The 22,922-nt window shown below is 35.9% G+C and overlaps 3 protein-coding genes across 3 annotated transcripts in view; 1 reads left to right on the top strand and 2 right to left on the bottom strand.

Annotated features, from left to right (window-relative positions):
• Positions 1 to 22,265, top strand: part of LOC111428263 (uncharacterized) — a 47,704-nt gene extending 25,439 nt beyond the window's left edge. Inside the window, exons 3-7 of the mRNA XM_023063713.2 lie at positions 2,089 to 2,297; positions 2,350 to 2,485; positions 12,614 to 12,747; positions 15,962 to 16,208; positions 21,216 to 22,265. Of these exons, the coding sequence (XP_022919481.1) occupies positions 2,089 to 2,297; positions 2,350 to 2,485; positions 12,614 to 12,747; positions 15,962 to 16,208; positions 21,216 to 21,283 (794 nt within the window). The 3' untranslated portion in view covers positions 21,284 to 22,265. The remainder of the gene's footprint in view (positions 1 to 2,088; positions 2,298 to 2,349; positions 2,486 to 12,613; positions 12,748 to 15,961; positions 16,209 to 21,215) is intronic.
• On the bottom strand, positions 2,706 to 3,272 carry LOC111428269 (endocuticle structural glycoprotein SgAbd-8-like). The gene is made up of 2 exons (XM_023063721.2): positions 3,233 to 3,272; positions 2,706 to 3,179 (listed from the first exon to the last, which is right to left on the bottom strand). Exons 1-2 carry the CDS (start codon positions 3,242 to 3,244, stop codon positions 2,775 to 2,777), a joined length of 417 nt encoding a protein of 138 aa, XP_022919489.1. The 5' UTR covers positions 3,245 to 3,272; the 3' UTR covers positions 2,706 to 2,774.
• On the bottom strand, positions 8,367 to 8,938 carry LOC111428268 (endocuticle structural glycoprotein SgAbd-8-like). Its single transcript, XM_023063719.2, has 2 exons — positions 8,877 to 8,938; positions 8,367 to 8,826 (listed from the first exon to the last, which is right to left on the bottom strand). Exons 1-2 carry the CDS (start codon positions 8,886 to 8,888, stop codon positions 8,422 to 8,424), a joined length of 417 nt encoding a protein of 138 aa, XP_022919487.1. The 5' UTR covers positions 8,889 to 8,938; the 3' UTR covers positions 8,367 to 8,421.
• Positions 22,266 to 22,922: the final 657 nt, after the last annotated feature.

Genomic DNA, 22,922 nt, shown 5'->3' with positions numbered 1-22,922 from the left:
GGCCAATTTAAAACGAGCGCCACTCTAAATGTAACCTTTGTGCATATATGAAAAGATTTATTCGGTTTTTGGCAACTAATTGACAAATGGAATGTGATGGATTAATGTGTCGAATATGACGTTATACTAAGATATAATCGAAAATTTAAAATTAAATTCTTGTGTAACATTTGTTATGGACTATTTTAAAAATAGCGATACAACGATTTATTACGAAAAATTTATGTCTTCTACGCTAGACTGGTTCCTGTCGCCTGTGAAACTCGGATATGAACCGAAGAGTCTTCGAGGAGATTGCCCCGGCTTCAATGTTTATGATTGATGCGTAAGCTTGACGGGGTTTATAAATACCACTCCGTTGAGGAAATACGTTTCTCTTTCAAAGTACATATTTTTAAGATATACTTCCTCCTCCGTAAATTAAAATCTTAACTACCTTACTTAAAAAAAAAATAAATAGCTTTTGGCACAAGCTTGTTTTCCTTCATTAACGGAAATAGATCCATGACAAATTTCATCACGGTGTCGTGATTTTCTTGTTCTGGTGCACAACTTCTTGAATGAAAACGCAACAGAAACAGATGTCCAAACTATAAATAATCTCCACCTGCGTTTCGATGGTTGCTCGAAACAACATGAATGAATTGAGCGTTAAAGTTGAACTTTAAAACTAATTGAGATGCTGTCAACAAGAAAAGGAAGATAAAGTTCGTTAAACTCACTCTCTGTAATAATAATAAAGTTCGTTCGTCGGTTATAAGTTAATGAATAAATAAAGAAACCTTATATAAAGTTCATTAAACTCTTGTGACTTAAGTAGATGGAAACTACTAAATCGGATTTTGCTACGAAATGTTATGAAGTGACGTCAGAAAGAGGAACTGGCTCCCAAATAAAACCCTCGGACGTTTAATGAAGACCGAGATTTCATCCGGGACGACGACTGAGTGTCCATTAATCACATGTGACATCCCTAGTACACATTTCTCGTTTTGTTTCCAGCACTACTACTTCTCTTTCTAACTCCAACCTACCCGACAATTTTAGCAGTGTGAAGTCAGGGCGATGTTTTGTGCGGTCATTCCGGACAGATGTCCAATTTGGGAAGAACATTTGGTCACTTTCAAGTTTATTTTCCAACAGTGGCGAATTTTCGTTTTACTACAACGCTTGTATTTTATGAATGACTTATAAAATTTTTTTTTTGTTTTAACTTGGCGTGGGAGAATTTCTCTTCTATCTCTTTTAGTTGTCCTAGCTATTAACAGTAAATCATCCGTACTCGTTGTCGGCGGAGCTGCATTTCTCTCTTGCCGTTGTTTATTTGCGTTTTCCTTAAAAGCTCATAAATATGACTTATATGTCTGTGGGAAAACAGTTCCGGTTTAGAAATTCTGGTTATATTTAAGATCTAAATTTGCTTGCGTTGCGGAAAATCATAATAATTGTGGTGATCATCATTTAACTTAAAAAAAAGGTTTAACGTCTAACATCACCTGTTCTCGGTTGAAAAAATCTTTACCGTCTCCCCTTCTTGTTGAAGCTGAGTGTATTACCATGGAAAATGTAAAAATTTTGTACCGGAGACCTATAATTTCCTCGGCGCACACCGTAAACGCCGGAAAATTGCTCGGGAACGAAGACGCAAATGCTCCCAGGGAGAATTTACAATTAAAATTAAACCCCGGGAAAGATACGCCAGTTGCTGTTCTGTACTTTGTTGCAGTTAGGGAGTTATTACATTCAACCTTTTATGGACACAACTTCTGTTTGCATAACTACAATTATACCTAGAGATAGTTTTTGTCCCTCTTGGAAAATATTTCCGGAATTTACATTTATAAAAAGTTTAAAGGTAAATTAATTTGAATGAACCGAATTTACATTTCAACATAAAAAAATATTTATCATTCTTTTTCGTACAATTGCCTCATAGTGAAATTTAATTTTTGAGAATCCTTTGTATTTGGGGATAATCCAACGACCGCAAATACCGTTTTATAAAATACCGTCGAGTGCCTTTTCCTTTATATTCCTCGATTCTCATCCACCGTCTCTTAAAGTACTAGTAACTGTTTCTCTTTTCAGGCGGAGCTTTGACTCTGAAAGACGTCACCGTAACAATACCCCAAGCAGCGAACATCGGCGATACCATTACGCTTCAGTGCCATTACGACCTCGAAGAGGAACCTCTGTATACGGTCAAATGGTATAAGGGAGATCGCGAATTCTTTCGATACATTCCGAAAGAATTACCTAGTACCCAGGTGTTTCCTTATTTAGGAATGGATATTGATGTAAGAAAAATTATTTTCAATTTTATTTCCAATTAATCAAATTTTTTTATAGATTGGCAAATCAACGCCTAATTCTGTTGTATTAAGAAATGTCCAACAGAATATGACTGGAAGATACGGATGTGAAGTTTCAACTGATGCTCCTAATTTTTATACCATCCAAGATAAAGCGTATATGTTTATTGTTCGTAAGTAGATTTTGAAATTTGAATCTTTAATAATAAATCGGTGCCGAATAATAGTTGGAGAAAGTTATAAAATATCTAAAAAAATCTGTAAATTAGGTAATAATTAACACATACTTTAAAACATTTTAAATCAAAACCTAATTTGTTAAAGTTACATAACAATTAACATATCTTAATATTCCCACCAAAAAATGTCAAGGAAACCAAAAAACACTAAAAATTTATATATATCATTAATATTTATTAAAAAGAAAATATGTACATTTTTTATACAATAAAAAATATCAACCTAGAATTTATATTTTGGTTGTTCTGGTTGTTGAGGATGAGTCCTAATCCACTCTAAAGCCCTAGCGATGGCAGCTGGAATTGGTGGTGGTGTAGGTAAGATATCTCCTTGTGGTTGGAAACCGTTTTCATCGGCTACGTAAACTACGTTAACCGGAACTCCTTCGGGGGATGTGTAACTATAAGAACCTTGAGCAGCTATTCCGGCTTCTTGGGTTGAGCGACTTTGTTGAAGACTACCTTGTTCTTGGGCGGCAATTCCATTTTCAGTCTCATAAGCCCATCTATAAGAACCAGATGGGTCAATATCTTGTTCTTGTCTCAAGATGCGAAATTGAGGATTTTGGTTGTTTCTTAAAAAGGCCACATCGGCGGAAACGATCGCCAAAACACAGACAGAAATTACCTAAGTTAAGAAAAATTAATCGTTTTTGTTTATAAAGTAATCAATTAACTTACTAATTTGAACATCTTGTTTGGTTTGATTCTCTGTTAGAACTGATTCCCACAAGATCTGATCTTCCCATTTATACCAAAAAGTTGCTGTAATCCTCAGGTTGACTCGCAATCGGCAAGGTCGCCGCGGTTCAATATTCACATAATACGATATTCGATTCATTTCGGTGTCATCTGCTTTTTTTCTCCTGAAGAAATAACACGGTTCACTAATTTATTACCATTCTATTTGGGCGGGTCATAAATCTTGAAATGTCAATGCGCACACGATTTTTTGTTGTTGGCATTTATAACACATAAATACAATTTCGATGGTTTAGATAACATTTTTGATTGTTATGTAAGATAATTTTTTTTGAATGATATGATTATTTGAGAGTTTCTTTGATTTTATTTTAAATTAATTATTCTATTTTTTAATGTTGATTGTTATACAACTATTTATTAAATAAATTACATAAATCGTGAGTTTATGAGAGTTTCCCCATTTTAGACATCACTTCTTTGCTATGTTGAGATCTTAAAATGAATCATTCAAGTTGCAATTTCTCTCACATAGAGAAGTAATTAATTTCATGATATTTAATTTCTTGAGAATTTATTAACAAATCAAAAAATAAACTACATCATTTTTTTTTCTTCGAATTTCAATTTCGAGTTGTACAAATACACAAACCATGCTTGATTTATCCTCTGATATATCACCTTGTTTTGAATATAAATCAAAATTGTGGCATACAGCGAATAAATTTTCTATTTTTAAGTCAACTTTTTAATATTCATTTTTTAGGTTTTCAAAACAACTCTTCGAATTAAAAAAAATATTAATTAATAAAAGAAAAACACCAAAAATTATTCAAATATAAATATGTTTTTATTTATATAAAAATCACATCAATCAGACTTATTTATTAAATTAAAATTTTTTTTATTGCTTCTAATATATTCTAAGGATTTAAGAATTGCAGCTTGGATTGGTGGTTGAGTTGGAATAACGTTTCCTTGTGGTTGAAAACCATTCTCATCGGCTACGTAAACTACGTTAACCGCAGTTCCTTCCGGGGATATATAACTGTAAGATCCTTGTGCGGCTATTCCCGCTTCTTTAGAGAAACGACTTTGATGAAGTTGACCTTCTTCTTGGGCGGCAATCCCATTTTCAGTTTCATAAGCCCACTTGTAACTTCTCGATGGGTCGATTTCTTGTTCTTGCCGTAAAATTCGAAATTAAGGACCTTGGCTGTTACTTAAGAATGCTACGTCAGCATAAGAAACATCTACGAAAGCAACTAGAAATACCTAAAATGAAGAAATTAATTAAAAAAAAAAAGCATGGTAACTGGAATAGGTTCGAATGAATTTTTTCGAATATTTATACCACGAAAAATTAATTTTGCGAGATGATTTCTTTGAAATGTCAATATCAAGGTTATAAAAAGAGAAAGTGAGAAATTTAATCCGTAACAAATTCAGTTTCTTCTTATGTCATCTAAGACACCTGCCGAACCTCCTCGTTATTATTATTCAAGAACACTCGGATTGCCCAAGTGAAAATGAAAACTCATTTTTGGATCTTTATGACATCTGCTTTACAATTCTAAAAGATTATCCTTTGTGTTACCTTCAGCAACGATTAACCCAATAAGAAAAAGATGACTCTTTTTGAATTTTAATTCACATTCTCAAGACTACATTGTGTTTCAAATTATTCGATTTTAAATTTGATGGGACCTTCACATAAACTACCAATTAGAAACACAAATAACCTCGATTTTGAAATTTTTGAAAGTCTATTTTAATTATTTTAAATTTGTGCTAATAAGATAGTTAAGTTGCTTAAATGTTGAAGAAATTTTTGTTATTTTAAAGTTCTTTTTTACGATAAACTTCGTAGGTATAAAACCTAGAACGTCTTTAATAGATCCCGGAGTGCTCCGATGCGTCGTTCTCTTCAAGGGTAAAAGAACCTTAGCACCCGAGAATCGTTGTTTTCAGATTTTTACTCGGTTTGTAGGCGAGATCCGCCATCGAATCCTTCGAGCGCACTAACTTTACTTTTACAGCGAGCCTTTCCCGGTGACCCTTAATTTGTTCCGCAAAAGGGACTCTTTTATCCAAAACCTCTGTAGTACCTTCGCGAAGACGATAAGGAGCCGGAACGGTAAAAGAACACGGAGTAACGATATTATTATTATTCTGGACAGTCTTTTATTGCCGATTTAATGTAGCTTGGAAAAGAGACCGTTATCTCTTTTATTCGCTTTCTTAGTGTTTTTTTTTGTGGACTGTTTACTTACTTTAAAAAAGAAATGCGGTTTGCCTTAATATTAAATAAACATAGGGATTTCAAATTTGTTGTCATATTTTGATCTCGTAACAGTTTTTTTGATTTCATTTTTGATTATTGCCCAACATTTGTTAATTTTCAATATTTGTATAGCAATTTGTATTTGTTTTAAAGGGTTTTTAATGAATGTTTGGAATCATTGACTTACCTAATATATCATATAACAATTTCGGATATTATCTAAGATTATTATGTGTCGGTGAAATGTCAAATTAATAAATTTTGGGTTTACATCATCGGCTTCTAAAAATTTATGCAAAAGGATGAAATTTCCATGCATAATACATCGAAACACGCTCCGAGATTATATCGTAGCGGCGAGGAAAGTAATTAATTTTAAATGGAATCCAGCTTAGCTGCTGTAACGTTGGGACCCCCTCAATGAAAACTTAGTTCGATGTCCTTTGGGTCTCGTCCTCGGACCGAATTTCATCAAGAGGATATGCCCGATTGGTCCGGAGCCGTATCGGGAACAAAGGACCCAGCTTTCGATAGATTTTAGATCCGAAGATTGACCGCAATGGCACGTCCGCACATTGACTGAACCTCGGTCGAGGATTATGGCAATGAAAGTAGCCCCTAGGACTTTAATTAAAAGTTAGTCTTTTAACTGCTTGGAAATGGAACCGACTCTTCATTCAAGCACATTCACGTAAAAAATCGTACTCAACATCATATATCAATATCATATCGCCTGCTTATATAGTAAATCATTTAAAATAGATTTTCACGTTCGAACTTCTTGTATAAATCCATTCCGTAAGAGTTTGCAGTCGATTAATCAAACGCAATTCGCCAAACCCACTCCCCGTACAAACAGCATAGAAAAAGACAAACGTCCTCGAGGTCGAGCAAAATCGAACGAACTGGTGGGAGGCAAAACTTCTCTTTGCGGACACTACTCTTGATTAAAGACATAGATCTTTGTTAGTAGGGCGGTTTTCGGACAGAGTCGCTTTTAGCACAAGAAAACCTTTTGGGTGACCTTTTGGTAGTACGGGCGGCAGGTGGCGTTACGGCGTTTGTCACAACGACGACGGCGCCTGCTGCTGCTGCGACCGCCACCCACCTCACTACTACTCAAAACTTTAAATATACGACGGTCAGAACATTTTCGATTCGGCAACGGAGCATTGGGTTGATTTATAGAAACGACTGTAACCCCACCACTGCTGTCGCGAATATCTTATGGAAATTTTTTCGTTTCGGGGCGAAAAATCTAGATCGGGAAGAAGAAAAGACTTGGAGAAGAGATAAACATGATGAGGGGTTGAATATGTGAGAATGCATACGAAAAGGGGTGTTATCATGATATGAACTGTTTATCAGAAAAAAAAGTTATATCAAACTCCACTCTTCGATTATACCGCATTAACGTCGTCATCAACGGTGGGGTTCGGTTTGAACTAAAAACCACCTCGGAAGCTTTCTTTTGCCGCCGCCGTTCAATATCCACCGGACACAGAAATGCAATTTCGCCGATCGGTTTTCCGCCGTGTGCATTTTGTTGCCGGGTCATTTCGCGGGGGCGCGGTTTTAGGGGGTTGCAGGGACGTCGCCTTCGTCGTCGCCACCCTTCCAATGTGTAACAAAAACCTCTCCCTCCGCGTTCTACCGGCCCGCTTGACCCATATCTCCAGCCCGAATTTATCACCGCGACCAACGAGGTAGAAAAGCAATTGGGCCACATGTGACCGCAGCGTATTTCAGCCGAAACTTTGATAAAAAAAAGGTAATTCAAAGGTGTATTTGTTCCTGTCGGAAAAAACATAAAAAAGTGCGACTGAGATTTTTGAAAAATTAATAGAATTTTCATTGATTGATAAACATAACAATAATAAAAACGCTTTCTTACAACGATGTGGAGTTAAGAAGTGAAACCATCTAAGATTTTAATGAAACGTTTGAGGTTAGATAATACCAAATTTGGATGTTAAACAAAAAGTGAAAAGTTGAAATATGTCGTTTGGTATAAAATCTAAAACCTAAACAGCCGAGTGGAGGTACCAGACAGGTAGCATATATACATAGCTTTAAATAAAACCCGATGACTCCGAGAGAAGTAATTTAAGTTTGTCGCCGAGTTTGCGCACGTCATTTGCAAACGAGGGGGGCCCCAACTTCCGCCGCGACGTTCGCATTTTCACGGCGGGGAACTTCCCGGGAAACAATTCCAAGTGAAATATATAAGGAACGCCGCTCGCACCCGACTTCCGGCTGTTGGTCCGCTCCGGCAACAATGCTTTACGTTCCTGTTGTTGTTGTCGCCGAGTTATTACCTTTGCGAAGATGTTTCAGCTTTCCACCTCCCGGAAAACTTATTCTAAATTAATTTTTCCTTTTTCGTTGAATACAAAATTTTATTGCACGATCAAAGACACGTTTTCAGATTGAGTATGGAAAAGAGATTTCTATCTAGAATCTTATTCTCTCTGGGGAGCCTTCGGCGGTCCTCCGAATGTCGGCTTTTAAGCTCTCGACCCAGCGTTTGTGGTCAACGTTGCGTACGCTTTGAGGCTCTTGCGGCCGCCGTTACTGGTCGAGGGGTCGTTGTTTGTTCTGCGATATTATCGTGGCGTTACAGTTGAATAAACATTATATACGTAAGGCGAAACCAACAACCCTACAATCCCTTAACGGATATATCGTTACCCCTGATATTAATTTAAATTACAAACAAGCCCAGCTTAACATTTCTACAGGTAGTAGAGGGACTGTGTAATTACCCACGGTTCCCTTTAAACATAAAATCTGAAATGAATGCCAAATTTATACATCAAAAAAAGAAACTTTAATTAGGTTTATATATATTGTATTTAAAAAAAAATAATCACATCATTCGAGATTAATTAAAAAATCTTCGTTGACCGGTTGGTTGAGGACTACTTCTAATGTATTCTAAAGATTTAAGAATCGCAGCTGGAATTGGTGGTGGTGTTGGAAGAACATTTCCCTGTGGTTGGAAACCATTCTCGTCGGCAATATATGAAATCGCAACGGGAATTCCTTCAGGAGAAGTGTAACTATACGATCCTTGAGCGGCGATTCCAGCTTCTTGAGAGGTACGGCTTTGTTGGAGATGACCTTCTTCTTGGGCGGCGATTCCGTTTTCGGTGTCATAAGCCCATTTGTAACTTCCCGATGGATCTACATTCTGTTCTTGACGTAAAATACGAAATTGGGGTCCTTGATTATTTCTTAAAAACGCGACGTCAGCGTTAGAAACTGCCACGAAAGCAATGAAAAGCACCTGAAAAAATTAATTTGTTATTTTTAAAATTAACCAATTTAATAACTCACTAATTTAAACATTTTGTTTATGGTTGTTGATTCTTTGGAAGGATATCTTCGAATGATTTTCTACAAACCGTTGTGGAATATTTATAGCAACTTTTTCGCAAAAGATGATTTCTTTAAATGTTAATATCAAGGTTTTAAAAAGTGAAAGTGAAGATTGTTTAAAGTCATTTCGGATGCAACAAATTTAGATTCGATTTCTTCTTATGTCGTATAACCAAATTTTTGAAACCTCGTTTTTTAGTATTAATTTCCTTTAGAGATCTATTGACTAAAGCTTCAAGGCTAATGGCATCCCAGTTTCTACAAAAAGCTCACCGCGGTCCCGACGTACGTATTTAATTAAACGAAGAACGATGCGGCACCCCGGTGGTGGTAACAGAACTTCCATTTTAAACTCCGGGTCCGTGTGGAAATTACAAATGCGGTCGATAATAAATTAGAACCGGTGTAATTTCGGGTAAATCTAAGTTAACGTTGATTGCAACTGGCGCAGGAGTGAAATTCGGTCGGTCGACGTCGTTCGAGGAGGAAGAAGAAAGGTGGCCGAGTAATGTACTCGCTGAGAAGAGATAATGCCCCATTCACGACGGCCCCAGCAACCTTTCACGACGACCGTTCTACTGTGGGAAACGTTATCCTGGACGTTCCAGGTCGTAATCTTCTTCCCTTCTGCGAATTTTCAACAAAATAGAACAAAAGTTCTTCAAAATATGTTTTTTTTCTCATAACACTTATGAATAAAATTCATATACAAAACGATCATTTAACATAATGGAAAGATTTCCATTATCATTTTTATTCACACCAATAAAAAAAGTCATTAAATTTAAATTTTAAATCAATTGTTATTTTGTAACAACCAGTTAATATGCCAATGTTAATTATTACATTCTTGGTTTTCACAGCAGGTAACAATTAAATTATATTATTTTTTTATTTGATTTGAAAATGAATTGTATATATTATAGGTTTTTCGATGATTGATTCTATTCCTGAAAAATGCTTAAAAGGTTGTCCAACACATTACCAACTTTCCTTTGTATGTGGTGTAACTAAAGGAGGGAGATATCAATTATTTTCACATCCGTGTGTATTGGGTCAAGCTCAATGCAGAGAAAAGGAACTGGGGTGGACACAAACAGATTACAAAAATTGTAAAACATCAGAATGATGACGTGTATAAAATGTGGTATATTATTAATAAAGTAAATAATTACACTACATCTAACCAAAGACTACATTGTTCATACAACATCCAAAATCCAACCCAACCTGATCCCCAGATGATTTTGACCCCAGCCGGATTTTGCGGATGACACTGTGTTGACCGCTGATAATCTCGGTGACATTAAACTGATGCTGCGTCAGCTGAAGGAAGTATGTGTATCGGTTGGTCTGGAAATCAATATCTCTGAAACAAAATTTATGACCAATCCAGTTCCCAGCCAAAACATTGTGAATGAAAGAAAGGAAATTGAACCAGTTTATAAGTACACCTATCTTGGCCATGAAATTAAAACCACAAGAGATAACCACACTTGCGAACTAAGGAGGGGAATAATCTTCTTATGGGCAGCATATGGTAAACTCAGAGATGTGTTTAAGAGCAACTTACCAATACGTCTAAAAAGAAAAGTGTTTGATCAGTGCGACCTATGGGGCAGAAACGCTGACTTTGACCATAACATCTGCCAACAGTTTTAGAACAACACAGCGTAAAATGGAAAGATCAATGCTTGGAGTATCGCTAAGAGATCACGTTAGAAATGAGACGTTGAAAAACAGATGTTACAAACGACATTTCTTGCATTGCCAGACTCAAATGGAACTGGGCTGGACTCGTAGTCCGAAGGACAGATGAAAGGTGGACGAAAAAGCTGTTTAATAGAGATTTCGAACTGACAAATGGAGTAACGGGAGGCTATCAACTCGATGGACTGATGACATCAAGAGATTTGCTAATACAAAAATACAATAAACCTATTTGGTCACATTCTTGTTAGATTTTTCAAGCAGTATCAACCTTGAAACTTTTCAACTTTTTGGAGGATTTCTTCTTATTAGTTAATGACCTCGATCAATTCCTCTACTTCACATAATCACTCAACTGTTTTTACCTTGCGGTCATTGACTCTAGTAAATATAATATATATAACTTTATAAATACATATTTAAGCTACTTATCTGTGAAAAGACTGAAAAAAAAGCGTTGGCGACGCCGTAGCTGAGTGGGTGGGATGTCGCCTCGATCAATAATAACGAAACACTTTTTAACAAACTGTAAGTTTTCATCTCATTCGTTTATATTTTCTTATTTTAATATATGTCAGTAATTTGTTGCGATCGTTTCGCAGTTTTTTTAAGATAGTGTTAAATAAGTTACTTAAAAATGCACTTAAGCTGTCTCAACCATCTTAATGTGAATTCACGTAAATAAAGACCACGTAGACGAAGAAAATGTCGAAAAAGAAAACGAAATTTGAAGATATATCGTCACTTTTGTTTCTAGTTACAATTGACGTAGACAAATTTATGTCTTTTCCGACGCAATAAAAGTCCTTTTTGTGCGCTGGTCGCGATATCAGTTGGACTTTTATTGCCGAGACCGTTACGATTATCTAGGCAATAACCCGGTGGCCGTTCGTTGCTTTATGAATTTCGGAAATGAATGCCCGAGAGTTTTTTCGCGCACCAATAAAATCCTTCTCCGGTAAAATATTGCAATGTTTATAAATGTCCAACCGGGACGAAAGAGGTCACCGCCGCGACGGCTTTCCGCCCCGCGTAAGAGGGTGACTAATAACAAACGACAGGCGATTTCGACTGACGTGGAGATGCTTTCAGCCTTTGGGACTCCCATATTTTAACCGTTAGAGAGGGTTCTGCCATTACTCACTCCTCTTCTCCTTGGCAAACCGGGAGAAGAAGGCCATTGTATATTATGTCGGCTTTACATAAACTTGAAGGGTACCTTTCCGAGTCCTGCAAAAGAAGTAAAAGAAATAAAACATGATGTATTCGGTGCAGTGTGAAATAATGATTAATTTTAAACGTAAAAAAAGTAGAAAGTAAAAAGAGCACCCGCAGCGTAATACACGTCAAATAAAGTTGGTAGATATATCTTAATGAATTTTTCCGAAGCAGAACGGTTTTAAAAAAACTTTGAAGTCCGTCATAAACGTTATTTACCGCTACGGTTGAGATAAAAACTCTCGTTCTATTTTTGTCGAAAAAACTTATTAGTCGTGTCACTAGCGACGCGAAAATATGGCTTGTAGCTGCCGATAAGCCTCGTAAATATGTCGACTTTAAGGGGAACTCCCCTCATCCACGAGCTATATACACCAACGTATCCTCCTCCCGCGTTCGTAAAATGTGCTAAGCTTTACTCGAACCGTATTTTTGGACCTATAAATCACGTGTTCATACCATAATATGCAACATAAACACCGCGACAACAAGTTTTATGCGATCATTTTAGCTCTCCTATTGTAATAGTAATAATACACGAATCGTCGAATTGCCGAATCGCCGATTCGTGGACATTTGGCATAATGTTTTACCAATAAACGATTAACCGACTTCATTTATTTATGTGCTAATAAAAATAGCTTGGAATGTAATTTTAGCGCTACGAATTATTCATCCAATAAACTAATAAAATCGTTTTAGCTTTTTATTTCCCAATAATTAATTTACATATAAAACGATAAAATAGAATTTATTATTAATTCCAGAAACGCCAATGGGAGAACCCGAAGTTTTCATAGAAAAAGAACTCTACGAGATTAATTATGTGTTGAGAGGAAACTGTAGTTCACCAATTTCATATCCAGCAATGAACCTAACATGGTATTTAAATGGAAAAAAGGTGAGTACTTGATTTTTAAAACTCTTCATTTTCGTGGGTGCTGCTATTAGAACCACAAAAAGTTTTGAGGACTAGAGAGACCTAATTAAAATGTGGACGGATCAGTAAAGTTCTAGTAACACAGCAACTCGGAACGAAAATGTTACAAAATAAAAACCAAGTTTATGGCTTCCGGGAATTAATCCGAGAAAAGTTTTAAGGGATGCGGGTCGGACGCCTATGTGTTATTTCTTTTTTTACGTTTTTTTTAGTTGGGTTAGAACCCCTCTGGGAAAGCTCTCTCCTCGCATGATCCCAGAAACTTAATTGCAAAGTTATGGGGTGAATTTATTAAAGCAGTAGAAGCTGTGGATTTGGTTTAAAAAGTTTTATGTAGAAATTAGAAAAATTGTCCACTTTAAATTCAAATTCAGTAAAGTGAAGTGGTTTCATGATGCTTTGCATTGTGTTAACACTGAATAAAAATGCTAACCGAAATGGCAATGCCATCCGGACCATCTCTGTTCGGACCACTGCGGGATCATGTAATGGTAGAATTAATTCGGTCATTAATTAATCACGGTTAAACATTTTAGCAGCGCATCTCTCGCTGTCTGCAAGCGTTGGTTGTATTTTACAACGATTAAAGTGACAAACACAATCGTCGACATAAATCCCGATTAAACACTACCTCCTAATGCTGAAATGATTTAACCGTTTAACGTTTTGCTAAAGTGTTGGAGTTAAAAAGAGACTATTGAATTTGAGGGGTATGAAACAGGGTACCTTTTAGTAGCTGCTAACCTAAGTAGCGTGGATATCGTGTAACCTTGTAAAAGAGGATCAAAGGGGCGAACTTTAAGTTTCCAGTTGACCCCGTCGTATAAAATAGTCGTTTGCCGGATCCGGTTTAGGGGCTATCAGGGTCAATTTGAATGTTCCCGAGTTGAGCAAAACGTAGGCAATTTTTCCGTTGGGCCGGCTCTTTTTGTTCCCGGAAAATTACCCCCCAAATCGGATGTGGCCTCGAAAGATTGGGGTGTGATGTGGGTATGGAACGGTCGGTCCATCGTTGCCGTAAATAAAATCGTCCGCCGGACTCGGACGTAATCTCCAGCGGCCCGAGTACACAAAAGACTACCCCGCAATTTCCGGTCTGACCACCATTGTTTTCCGTATACGGAATTTGGTCGACCAGTGACACTCTGTAAATTCAATGACAATGAACCAAACCGCGCACCGTCGCCACAGCAAAAAATAAACAAACTGCTGGGCGACGAAAGCTGCGTGAAAGCTGTCAGCCGGCGAGCTTGCGCTTTTACAAAAAGGAAGCCCCTGTGTAAACCCACCGTCAAGCTGTTGGCAGTCCCGCTTCTGTTTACGTTTTCCCCCATGTGGCTGTCACGGGATATCGCTGGGCTTAAGGGACTTTCCGTCACCATCACAAAAAAATTAGATCTCTTCAGTCAATATTTATATTCCCAAAATTTAAATCATATACTTTTTAACTGTTGAAACATTATCTTTAAAAATATAAGTTGATCATATCTATTATTTTGGAGAGCAGAGAAAGGAAGTCATCACAAAACATTAAGATAATTTTTGTTGTCATATTTAACTAATAGGAAACAATACAGGAAGTTTAATCAAGACCAACTTAATTTTCGCTTTGTGTTTAGGAGAGTGCTTCAGGGCTCGATTTTAGATTCTGCACTTTCCTTAATTTATATTGACGACCTATCTTAGGGCCTTTCTCTTAATGTATACTATCATCCTAAATTTCTCAATTGATAATTATAATTTGAACTTTTAAAAGATTATCCAGCATCTTTTCGGTAAATTTATTCCATTTTTAGTCTGCTTCTAGATTAAAAGTTTCCAGTTTTTGAGACCGCACAACTAAATGATGTACACTGTAAACAAGTTGAGGGTGCCAGCAGTGTCTCGTTGATCTGCGTTCCATATCACACCGGCGCGGTTAGCAATGAAGCGTAAAACGAGCTAGTACGAATATGTACCGTTAAAGCGTTTGTAGGTCGAAGTTACTAATTGGAATCTAAGTTGTAATAGGACAAGTAACAAACATACGATATATACTACTTAGTTTTCTTATTTCTTTCCTCATTAGCTATAAAGGTAGCCTGGAGATACTTTAACGAATTACTTTTAAAATAAATATAAAAAGTTCATCGACTTAGTTCAGAAACTTTTCTAAAATTTAATGAGTATCAATAAAATGTTACGACCTATCGATTCAAGTTCCGCTAATAAATGAAGTTATTAACTATATGAAAAGGTAATGGATCCACCTTACACGGAAAAGGAAATATGTTTTTCGATTCCACGATTCTCGAGGGAAAATGAACGGATCCGGGGTTAGCAAGTTGAAAAATTACAGAAGTGCACCTCATCCGCGCCAGTTACTTATGGGAATTGAGAAAAATGTTCGCGTCGTCGTTATTAACCGTTGAAACATTTCGGTCGCCGCTGGCGGGAAAATGAATTGGCGTAGTGTGGAAAGCGCGAGCCTTCGAGCGAAGATAATGAAGTCACGTAGTCTTACGACGCAGGTCTCCTCTTGGGTCTGCATGTGTCTACCCGTCGTCTTCCTTAATATTAGCACAGCCGACGGCTAAACGCTTGTCGCTATAGCTGCTAGAAAAATTGGAGTCACGATTAGAAAACGAAGAACTCGATGTTTCCCCTAAAAATTGAATACCATATTAAACTTGGTCATCACGTACACAATAAAGATTAACGTACGACGGAAACATTTTATGATAATTCAACCTCACTTTTGTGTCCTATTTACCTTCGCAAAACAACTAGAAAATGGTGCATTACATCACTGAGAATAAATGTTTGAGTAAATACGAATTCCCGGTTTGTAGTGCTCTTCGTCATGTGTAATCAGGCGAAGAGATACACCCGTTTATGTTTGCTTCTGTCCGCAGAACTTTTCAAACAACCCCTATATCCCAACTCAAACACAAAGAAAGAGTCTTTTTTCAGGTTCCATCAGGGCGGTTTTAATAAAAATTCATTGCTACCGAATTTACATGACTAGAACCTGCCATCGCGGATAATATTCAAAATGTTATTTTTAAGTTTCACCTCACTCTCTGAATTCTGAAATAACCTGTCTTCTGTTATTCTTTCCCGATAACTTTTCTCGGACCCCGCTGCACAATTTCCGGTCCATTCAGCTTCGGGATAATTTTACTTTAATTTTCAGGAACCCGAGAGTTTCAAGACCACAGTTCCGACGACGGATTCAGTGGGTGAGAAGCGAAGACCTGCCTCGACAATCATCGGTTTGGAAACGGAAGTGGATAGTAGCACATTCAAGTCTGGAAAAATGGTGTTGAGGTGCCGAGCCGAGTTTTTCAATTTATACCAAAGTTACGCTGAAGTTTCTTTAGAAGAAGAAAAACCAAGACCGAGACCATCATCGGTTTTAGGAACAAGAGACGCATCTTCGGGTGAGTATTTTTAAAATAACAAATATATTCAAGTTTTAAACCGTAGAATAGTTCTCAAAGCTTTCATCATAGTTGCAAAGCTCACATACTTGGTCGTCGAACATCAAAGGACGAAACGTAGGTAGTTGAAGAGAGAAGCAGCTTCCGGCCACCTGCGACCAACCCCACACGGTAGAATTCCCGCGCTTGCAATATTTAGCTAGTTCCAAAATCGCATTTCATATCCACAGAGGATTCGAGCTCGCAACGCAACAAAAAAATAACACCAAACCCGGGGGCAAAAATAAGTTATTTAAGCTGATGCTGTCACGGATCGATGGCTCGCCATTTTGCGAATGTAAGCATGAAAACAGGGCGGAACTAGTAGTTTCGCCTATTTAGATTCAGGAAGCGGCAGAGGCAAAGTTCGACGTCTTTTTGCCCGATTACATAAATCTATTTCTGCTGACCCAACGCTTTCGTATCAGCCTTCGGTCCAATTACTTTGATCTTTCCACTACTACACTCTCCTATTTGATTGGTCGTAATTTATAGCTATCCATCGAGATGTACGCTAAATTTAATGTATTTATTATTACGTTATCTAGTTTTTTATTTGATTATATTAATTGAATTTAAGCATACCATTTTTTAATTATACCAAAATTGATTGAATGTTGATTGCGACTGTAGTTGTCCGTTTAGGACATATTGGGGAAGTAATTTATGCGATAGGTGAGCCGGCGACTGGTCGAGATACAGTAAATATTGCTAGCGTTGATGCGATCCAGCAATCAATTATTGGCTATTATCGATAATAACAGCTTGCTGGCGGTGCACACCGCGTTGACTACAATTTCTCTATACGATGGGCTGTAGTAGTCGATTGGGGCGCGGAATGGTAATTAATTTCAGTTATGCGATTATTTGTCATGCGTGAAAGCAATGCTTAACAACGGTTCGATGATTTATCATAATTTCGACCGTAGGAACGCTCACCTATACGTGATTTCGAAACGCTGTGATATGCACTTCGCCTATCCTTTCTCTGGAACAATTCCGCATACCTTTGATATCACAGCTTTGATATTATCCAATTGATGATTACATTATCTGAGGAAATCCAAAATTTGAAGATTTAGACAAATGATCTTTATTCTATGATATTCTATTTGGCGAGTATTTGCAGCTTTTTTTATTGCTGCTTCTCGCATCCCAACCGCCAGGGCTCCTTATCTTCTCGTCTTCATCTCCACATTAATATCCTGGATACATCTTTTGGCACCCAGTTCCAAACATTAATTGGGATTCTCTGTTTATTCATTCGGAGTAGATGTCCATCCATACCATTTTAGTTGTATTTCGCTTTTTTTCCTCTGCCAACTTTCCTCATTACATCTTTACTGTCCTTTTCGTCTTCGTTTATAACTTCGCCAGGGTATTAAATGATCTTCATAATATTAAATTAATAACTAATTAAATTTTGTGTTTTACAAAATGAAAACATTAAATTATTCTTAAATGAAATAAAAAGTGCGAAAACGGAAGATGGAAAATTCTTCGTAAATGTCGGAGGATTTATTATGAACTGGTGCGGTACGCAAAACTAGAGAGGGTCGTTTAGAGCTTCACGTAAAATGTAGGTTAATTAGCGGTCATGTATACTGCGATGGCACAGCGAATTAGTTGGTGGCCGGTTTTAAATTCTGCACAGCGCATCGACCTCGGGCAAACTCCACCCTTAATGGTTATTATGCGCCGAAATTATTAAGTTCTTAATTGCAAACTAAATCTGAACAGAATTCTAAACGCATGTATGTATCTAATGAACGAAGTAAATAATTCTAAAACTGGTAAATACGGAAATTAAATCCATTAATTTTGTTGAGAAATTTAGAGGTGATACTGAAAATTTGAAATGGACTTGAAAGTCCCCAAGGAAGAATAAAATCGAGCGGAAAAAGAAACGTGAAAGACTTTTGGAACTTGAAATTGATGAGTGGAATCTGTCTTTTCGTTATTATTAAAGTTGGCGAGTGACATTAGGAGACCGGAAACGGCGTAACGAAGAGCCGGGTGGAGGGCACAAAGCCGCTGCCGCCCAGTATTGGCGGTGTCCTCCCGGGAAATCATCCCATTTTTGTCTTCTTCTTCTTACGAGAGCTTCGCCGCATCACAGACTTACGGTAGATGAGTAAGGTAATTGAATTTCTTTGACGGCACCAGGTAGCGAACCCTTAAGGGAACGCCGAGTGGTCTAGATGATGTTCACACACCTGCCTAGAATTCTAAATATTACTCTTCAAAAGATACTATAATAATGTTTGAATGGTTTCGCAATGAAAAGATTTTCGAAAGGATTAGATTATAAATTTAATAATTTAAAATTATCAAATGATATATTTACATTTAATATGTGCTTTTACAATTTGTTTTCAATTTATCGATGTACTCGCTTAATTAAAATTAAAATGGAATTTTTGACAGTCCGAAATAATTTTCATCATATCAAACGAGAAATATAATTATTCTGTGAATATAATGCTTTGTAGTATTACAACATATTGTTTATTATTATTTTTCACTTCATCACATTACTAAAGCACCTTTTATTTCTCAAAACAAATTTGCACATACCAGAAAGCTTTATGTTTTATTAATAAATAGTTTAAAATGCGCACATAAAATATTTTGTATTTATTTGATAAAAATTAATGGATTAATTTCCCAATTAAAGGAATTATTTACAAAAATTCCAATTATATAATTTGAAATAAATTTGTTTATTTTGTATAAGAGCTTACCACAGTAAATAATGCACATTAAATATTCCAGTAATATAAATGAACCGAAAATTAAAAATAAAACTACATTATTAAATTTATATATCGAATTTGTCAATATTTCCTAAATTTTATTTTATTTTATATTAATTAAACAAATTATAACCATATCAATTATTATTACTCAACTTATTTAATAGCCAAAAAATTTAAAATTTCAATTTAACTTTAGAAGTTAAAAATACAACTTTTAAAAATACGCTTTTTACGTTCTGTAATTAGCGGCATCGTCGATAAAATGTAAATGCCTTCGTCGTACGCTGACCAATTAAAGATGTTAATTAAAAAGCAGCCGCTTCCTGTCCCACATTAACCATTGCGACGACGAAATTTTCGTTCGCAGTAAATGCAAACGAAAAAGTTCGAAAGGCTTGGGCCCAATTTAAAGTGCGGAAGGAAATTCAAAACGTAAATACGACCGAGGACGACGACGGAATTGCGTTATTATTAATTAAAATTTCATAGAGGTCCACTATGCCTTTAGATTTTAACATTTTAAGAGGCATCGACCGTAATGAATTTCCCATTAAAAATATTCCATCTAACCCTCTGATTATAATTTATTCTAGACATCTACCATGAACCATGAGGAAGGATCGAAAATTACTTTTAACCCTTATAATAACCGTGGAGACCTCATGGTATTACCACAAGCGTAATTTCAATTTTTTGTATTAAAATTTCTTTACATAACATTGTAAAAAAGCATTTTAAAGCAAATTTACTACAATTTTAATGTGCCATGATTGATTTCTTAGTTTTCATGCATCTTGTTGTTTTGACGCTTTGAATATCATCTTGCATATTTGTTGTAAAGTAACATATGCATTGTTGTAATAAACTTGTATGCAAACAATCAAACTATTTTATGACTCGTTTCTCATTTAATTAATTGCCAGAATCCAACCGCAAATCCGGATATTGCCCGATAGTAAAACTACCCTTACGTTTTACGTTGGTTTACAACCACGTACGAATGACAGTCGTAGTCATTTTTCGCGCTCGGGTTTACTTCTTACGTTTACGGCGAGTTTTTACGTTCGTATTATCTCCTAAAGGAGACACGTTCTTTCGCCGGCTCGTTTCACCGTCAGTTCTTGTTGGGTTGGGTCCGTCGAGTTTGCCGTAAAAAAATAATTTCGTTCGTTTTATTACCCGGGGAAAAACGCGTCTCGGCACTAAAACGCGTTTCGCGACAATGTCGCCGGTGATTTCTCGTCCATTATGCGCGATAAACATGTTTTCGAAACGTCTTTGGGTGGTGGGTGTATACTTCCGTTCGAATAGGGCGTTGTTTATGTGTTTAAAAGTCGGAGAGAACATTAAAAGCTTTTTGCTTTAACTAAGTATTGATAAATAGAATTTTTTAGATTTTTTGGGGTTGTTTTTGTTTTTTGGGAGTTCGAAGACGAGATAATATCTTCAACCCCAACCGAACTATAATATAACATAACTACTCCCTAAGAGCCCTTTGTATCTCGAGAACTTAACTCAGTACTCACTTAAAAACTTTGTTGGCCGAAGTAAAATTTCCATTAACCCGAGATAATTACTCCATTAGAACACTTCGAATCGATATCTACCTTTTAGTTAGTTAGACCATCAGGGACACGGTAAACAGTTCTTTTTCTTTTAACCGTTTTCCGTTTCATCTTTTTCCCTTTCTCAAAATAAGTAATATTCTTCGGTCTCGCCTAGTTTCGTCGTCGTCGTCGCCGTCGTTATGATTATAAAGGGCTTTACTTTATGCCTTCGTTCCTACGCCTTCGTGTCTCCTTCGACCCTTTTAAAGCTCCTTGCGAAAAACGAGCCATATTTTGCACTTTACGTCCTCGTACTTGTCAACGAAAAGCTTGTACTCAAGAAGGTTTTAGCCTATTTTTACATGACGTTTAATGACCTAAATTTTATATAAATTTAAATTTTATATCGGTCTAAAATATTTTTTGGATTTTTTTAAATTTTTGGTTGAGATATTTAATTTTGCAGATGGCCGCCCTAAAAATGTTCTGGATGGAAAACAAACGCCCGAGGATTGCGGTAATAATTTCCAGTAGACCGAGAGCTTTGCTACTACTTCCTCTCCTACATTTTCTCTCTCTCTCCGCGTTTGGTGTTTTCATTTAATTTTTTTAACCGTGCTTTTAAAAGGTTCGCTTTCACGTTTTTTTGTCTGTTGTTCCAGGTTCCAGATTGCCAAGAGCTCTGTTCATGATCAGCTACGTCATTTTGGTCGCCATCGTTATGCGGTAACAATAAAGGGAGAACCGCTTAATGGAAAACTTGTGTAAAAGGTTCACAATCATCGTAGACATGGGGAAGTCTGAAAATAATAGGGGAAAAGAAAGGTTTTTTCCGCGCTGTATATACGGTGTAAATATATATAATATATAACATTACTTTAAAATAACAACAATAGTAATAACCCAGTAGTGTGAATTCAAATTCTTTGTATTTCCGAAATTTTTATTTTAAGATGTATTTAAATTTTAATTAGTTATTTTTTACATATCTCATTAATATTTATTTGTTAATTATTCCATCCAGTTAAAAAAAAAACTCAAAATATCTAAAAAAAAATCTAAAGTGAATCTTAAATAAATATGGATGAAACAGGATAGAAAATATTATTGTATAGTCTATTAACATACTGTTTAAGAGTGTATATTTTAAAACAGACGTTCGGAAAAGGGTATTTTGTGATAAACTTTCAAGGAAAAAGGATTAAATGATTGGGATATAAAAAAGCGTTTTATCTTGTCGAGCCGAGAAGAAGTGAAGAAAAAGCGTATATTATATATATTTAGAAAAATAACAAAAAAAAACATATATTATGTGTTTAGCACACAACCCATTGTGTTAACGAAAACAATGTATATAGTTCACTAAAACCAAAAAGGAAAACGAAAAGAAATATTTAATGTGTACTGTTGTCGATTCATTCTAATAAAAATCTACCGCAAACACGGTTAACAAACCGAAAAAGAGAAAACAATCAAAAATAATCTCGTTTTTCTTTATTGTGTCGGGTGTTTTCTATCTATGTAAGTATTTAAGAGAAATGGTTCTGTGTAGAGGAGAATGTTGACTTAAAAAAAGTACGAGAATAAGAGTATAAAAACTATTCTAATTGTTGTACTCTAAACAAAACGAAGATGAATATTTGTTACCCAAAATGTAAATCCCATGCTAAAAAAATAATCATATAAATAAATAAACAGCTCGTTGTTATATACATTTATTTTTATTTTCAAATCCTTAAAAATAAAAAAACTTTTTCAAGTTACTCTTAATAAAATTGAGTTAAAAAGGGATCCCCGGAGTTCTCAAGAGTGTATAAATAAAAGATAATGTCGTGGATACTGAGCAAGGGGGCCTCGACTACACATAACTCGAAACTTTTCTGAATTACGACGCTTAAGATAGTTAAGGAAAGTTTTGATTCTCTCTCTTTCTCTGGAAGAAGCAGCTTGAAGACGGTAAATTCTCTTTCTATTTATATTTCAAGTTTCAAAAAAAGTTCTCAATCATCATCTACAGAGATTAAACACAATACGAATATTTTTTTGGCGGGTGACGATTATATTAGATATAAACGTTAAGTGATAAAAATTTACTTCAAAGTCACAAAGTTTATAAAACAGGTAAGTTTAAATGATATAGAAACATCTGTCATATTGAAAGAAGTTTCGAGCTAAGAGACACTACATTTTACGATAACCTATAAAAACAATGCGTTTCAATAAAAGAAGGTTTTGAAAGAATATCTAGAAAAAGTACCTATAACAATAAATTGAATGTAAAATTGAAATAAAAATGGAATTTATCGTCTCACGGTAATGTTCCATTTCAGTAAACAGATCGATAATTCCGAATGTAGTTTGAGGAATAT

This window comes from Onthophagus taurus, chromosome 10 (genome assembly GCF_036711975.1).
Source record: "Onthophagus taurus isolate NC chromosome 10, IU_Otau_3.0, whole genome shotgun sequence".
In the NCBI taxonomy this organism is placed as follows: domain Eukaryota; kingdom Metazoa; phylum Arthropoda; class Insecta; order Coleoptera; family Scarabaeidae; genus Onthophagus; species Onthophagus taurus.
This window is presented reverse-complemented; position numbering and strand designations above follow the sequence as displayed.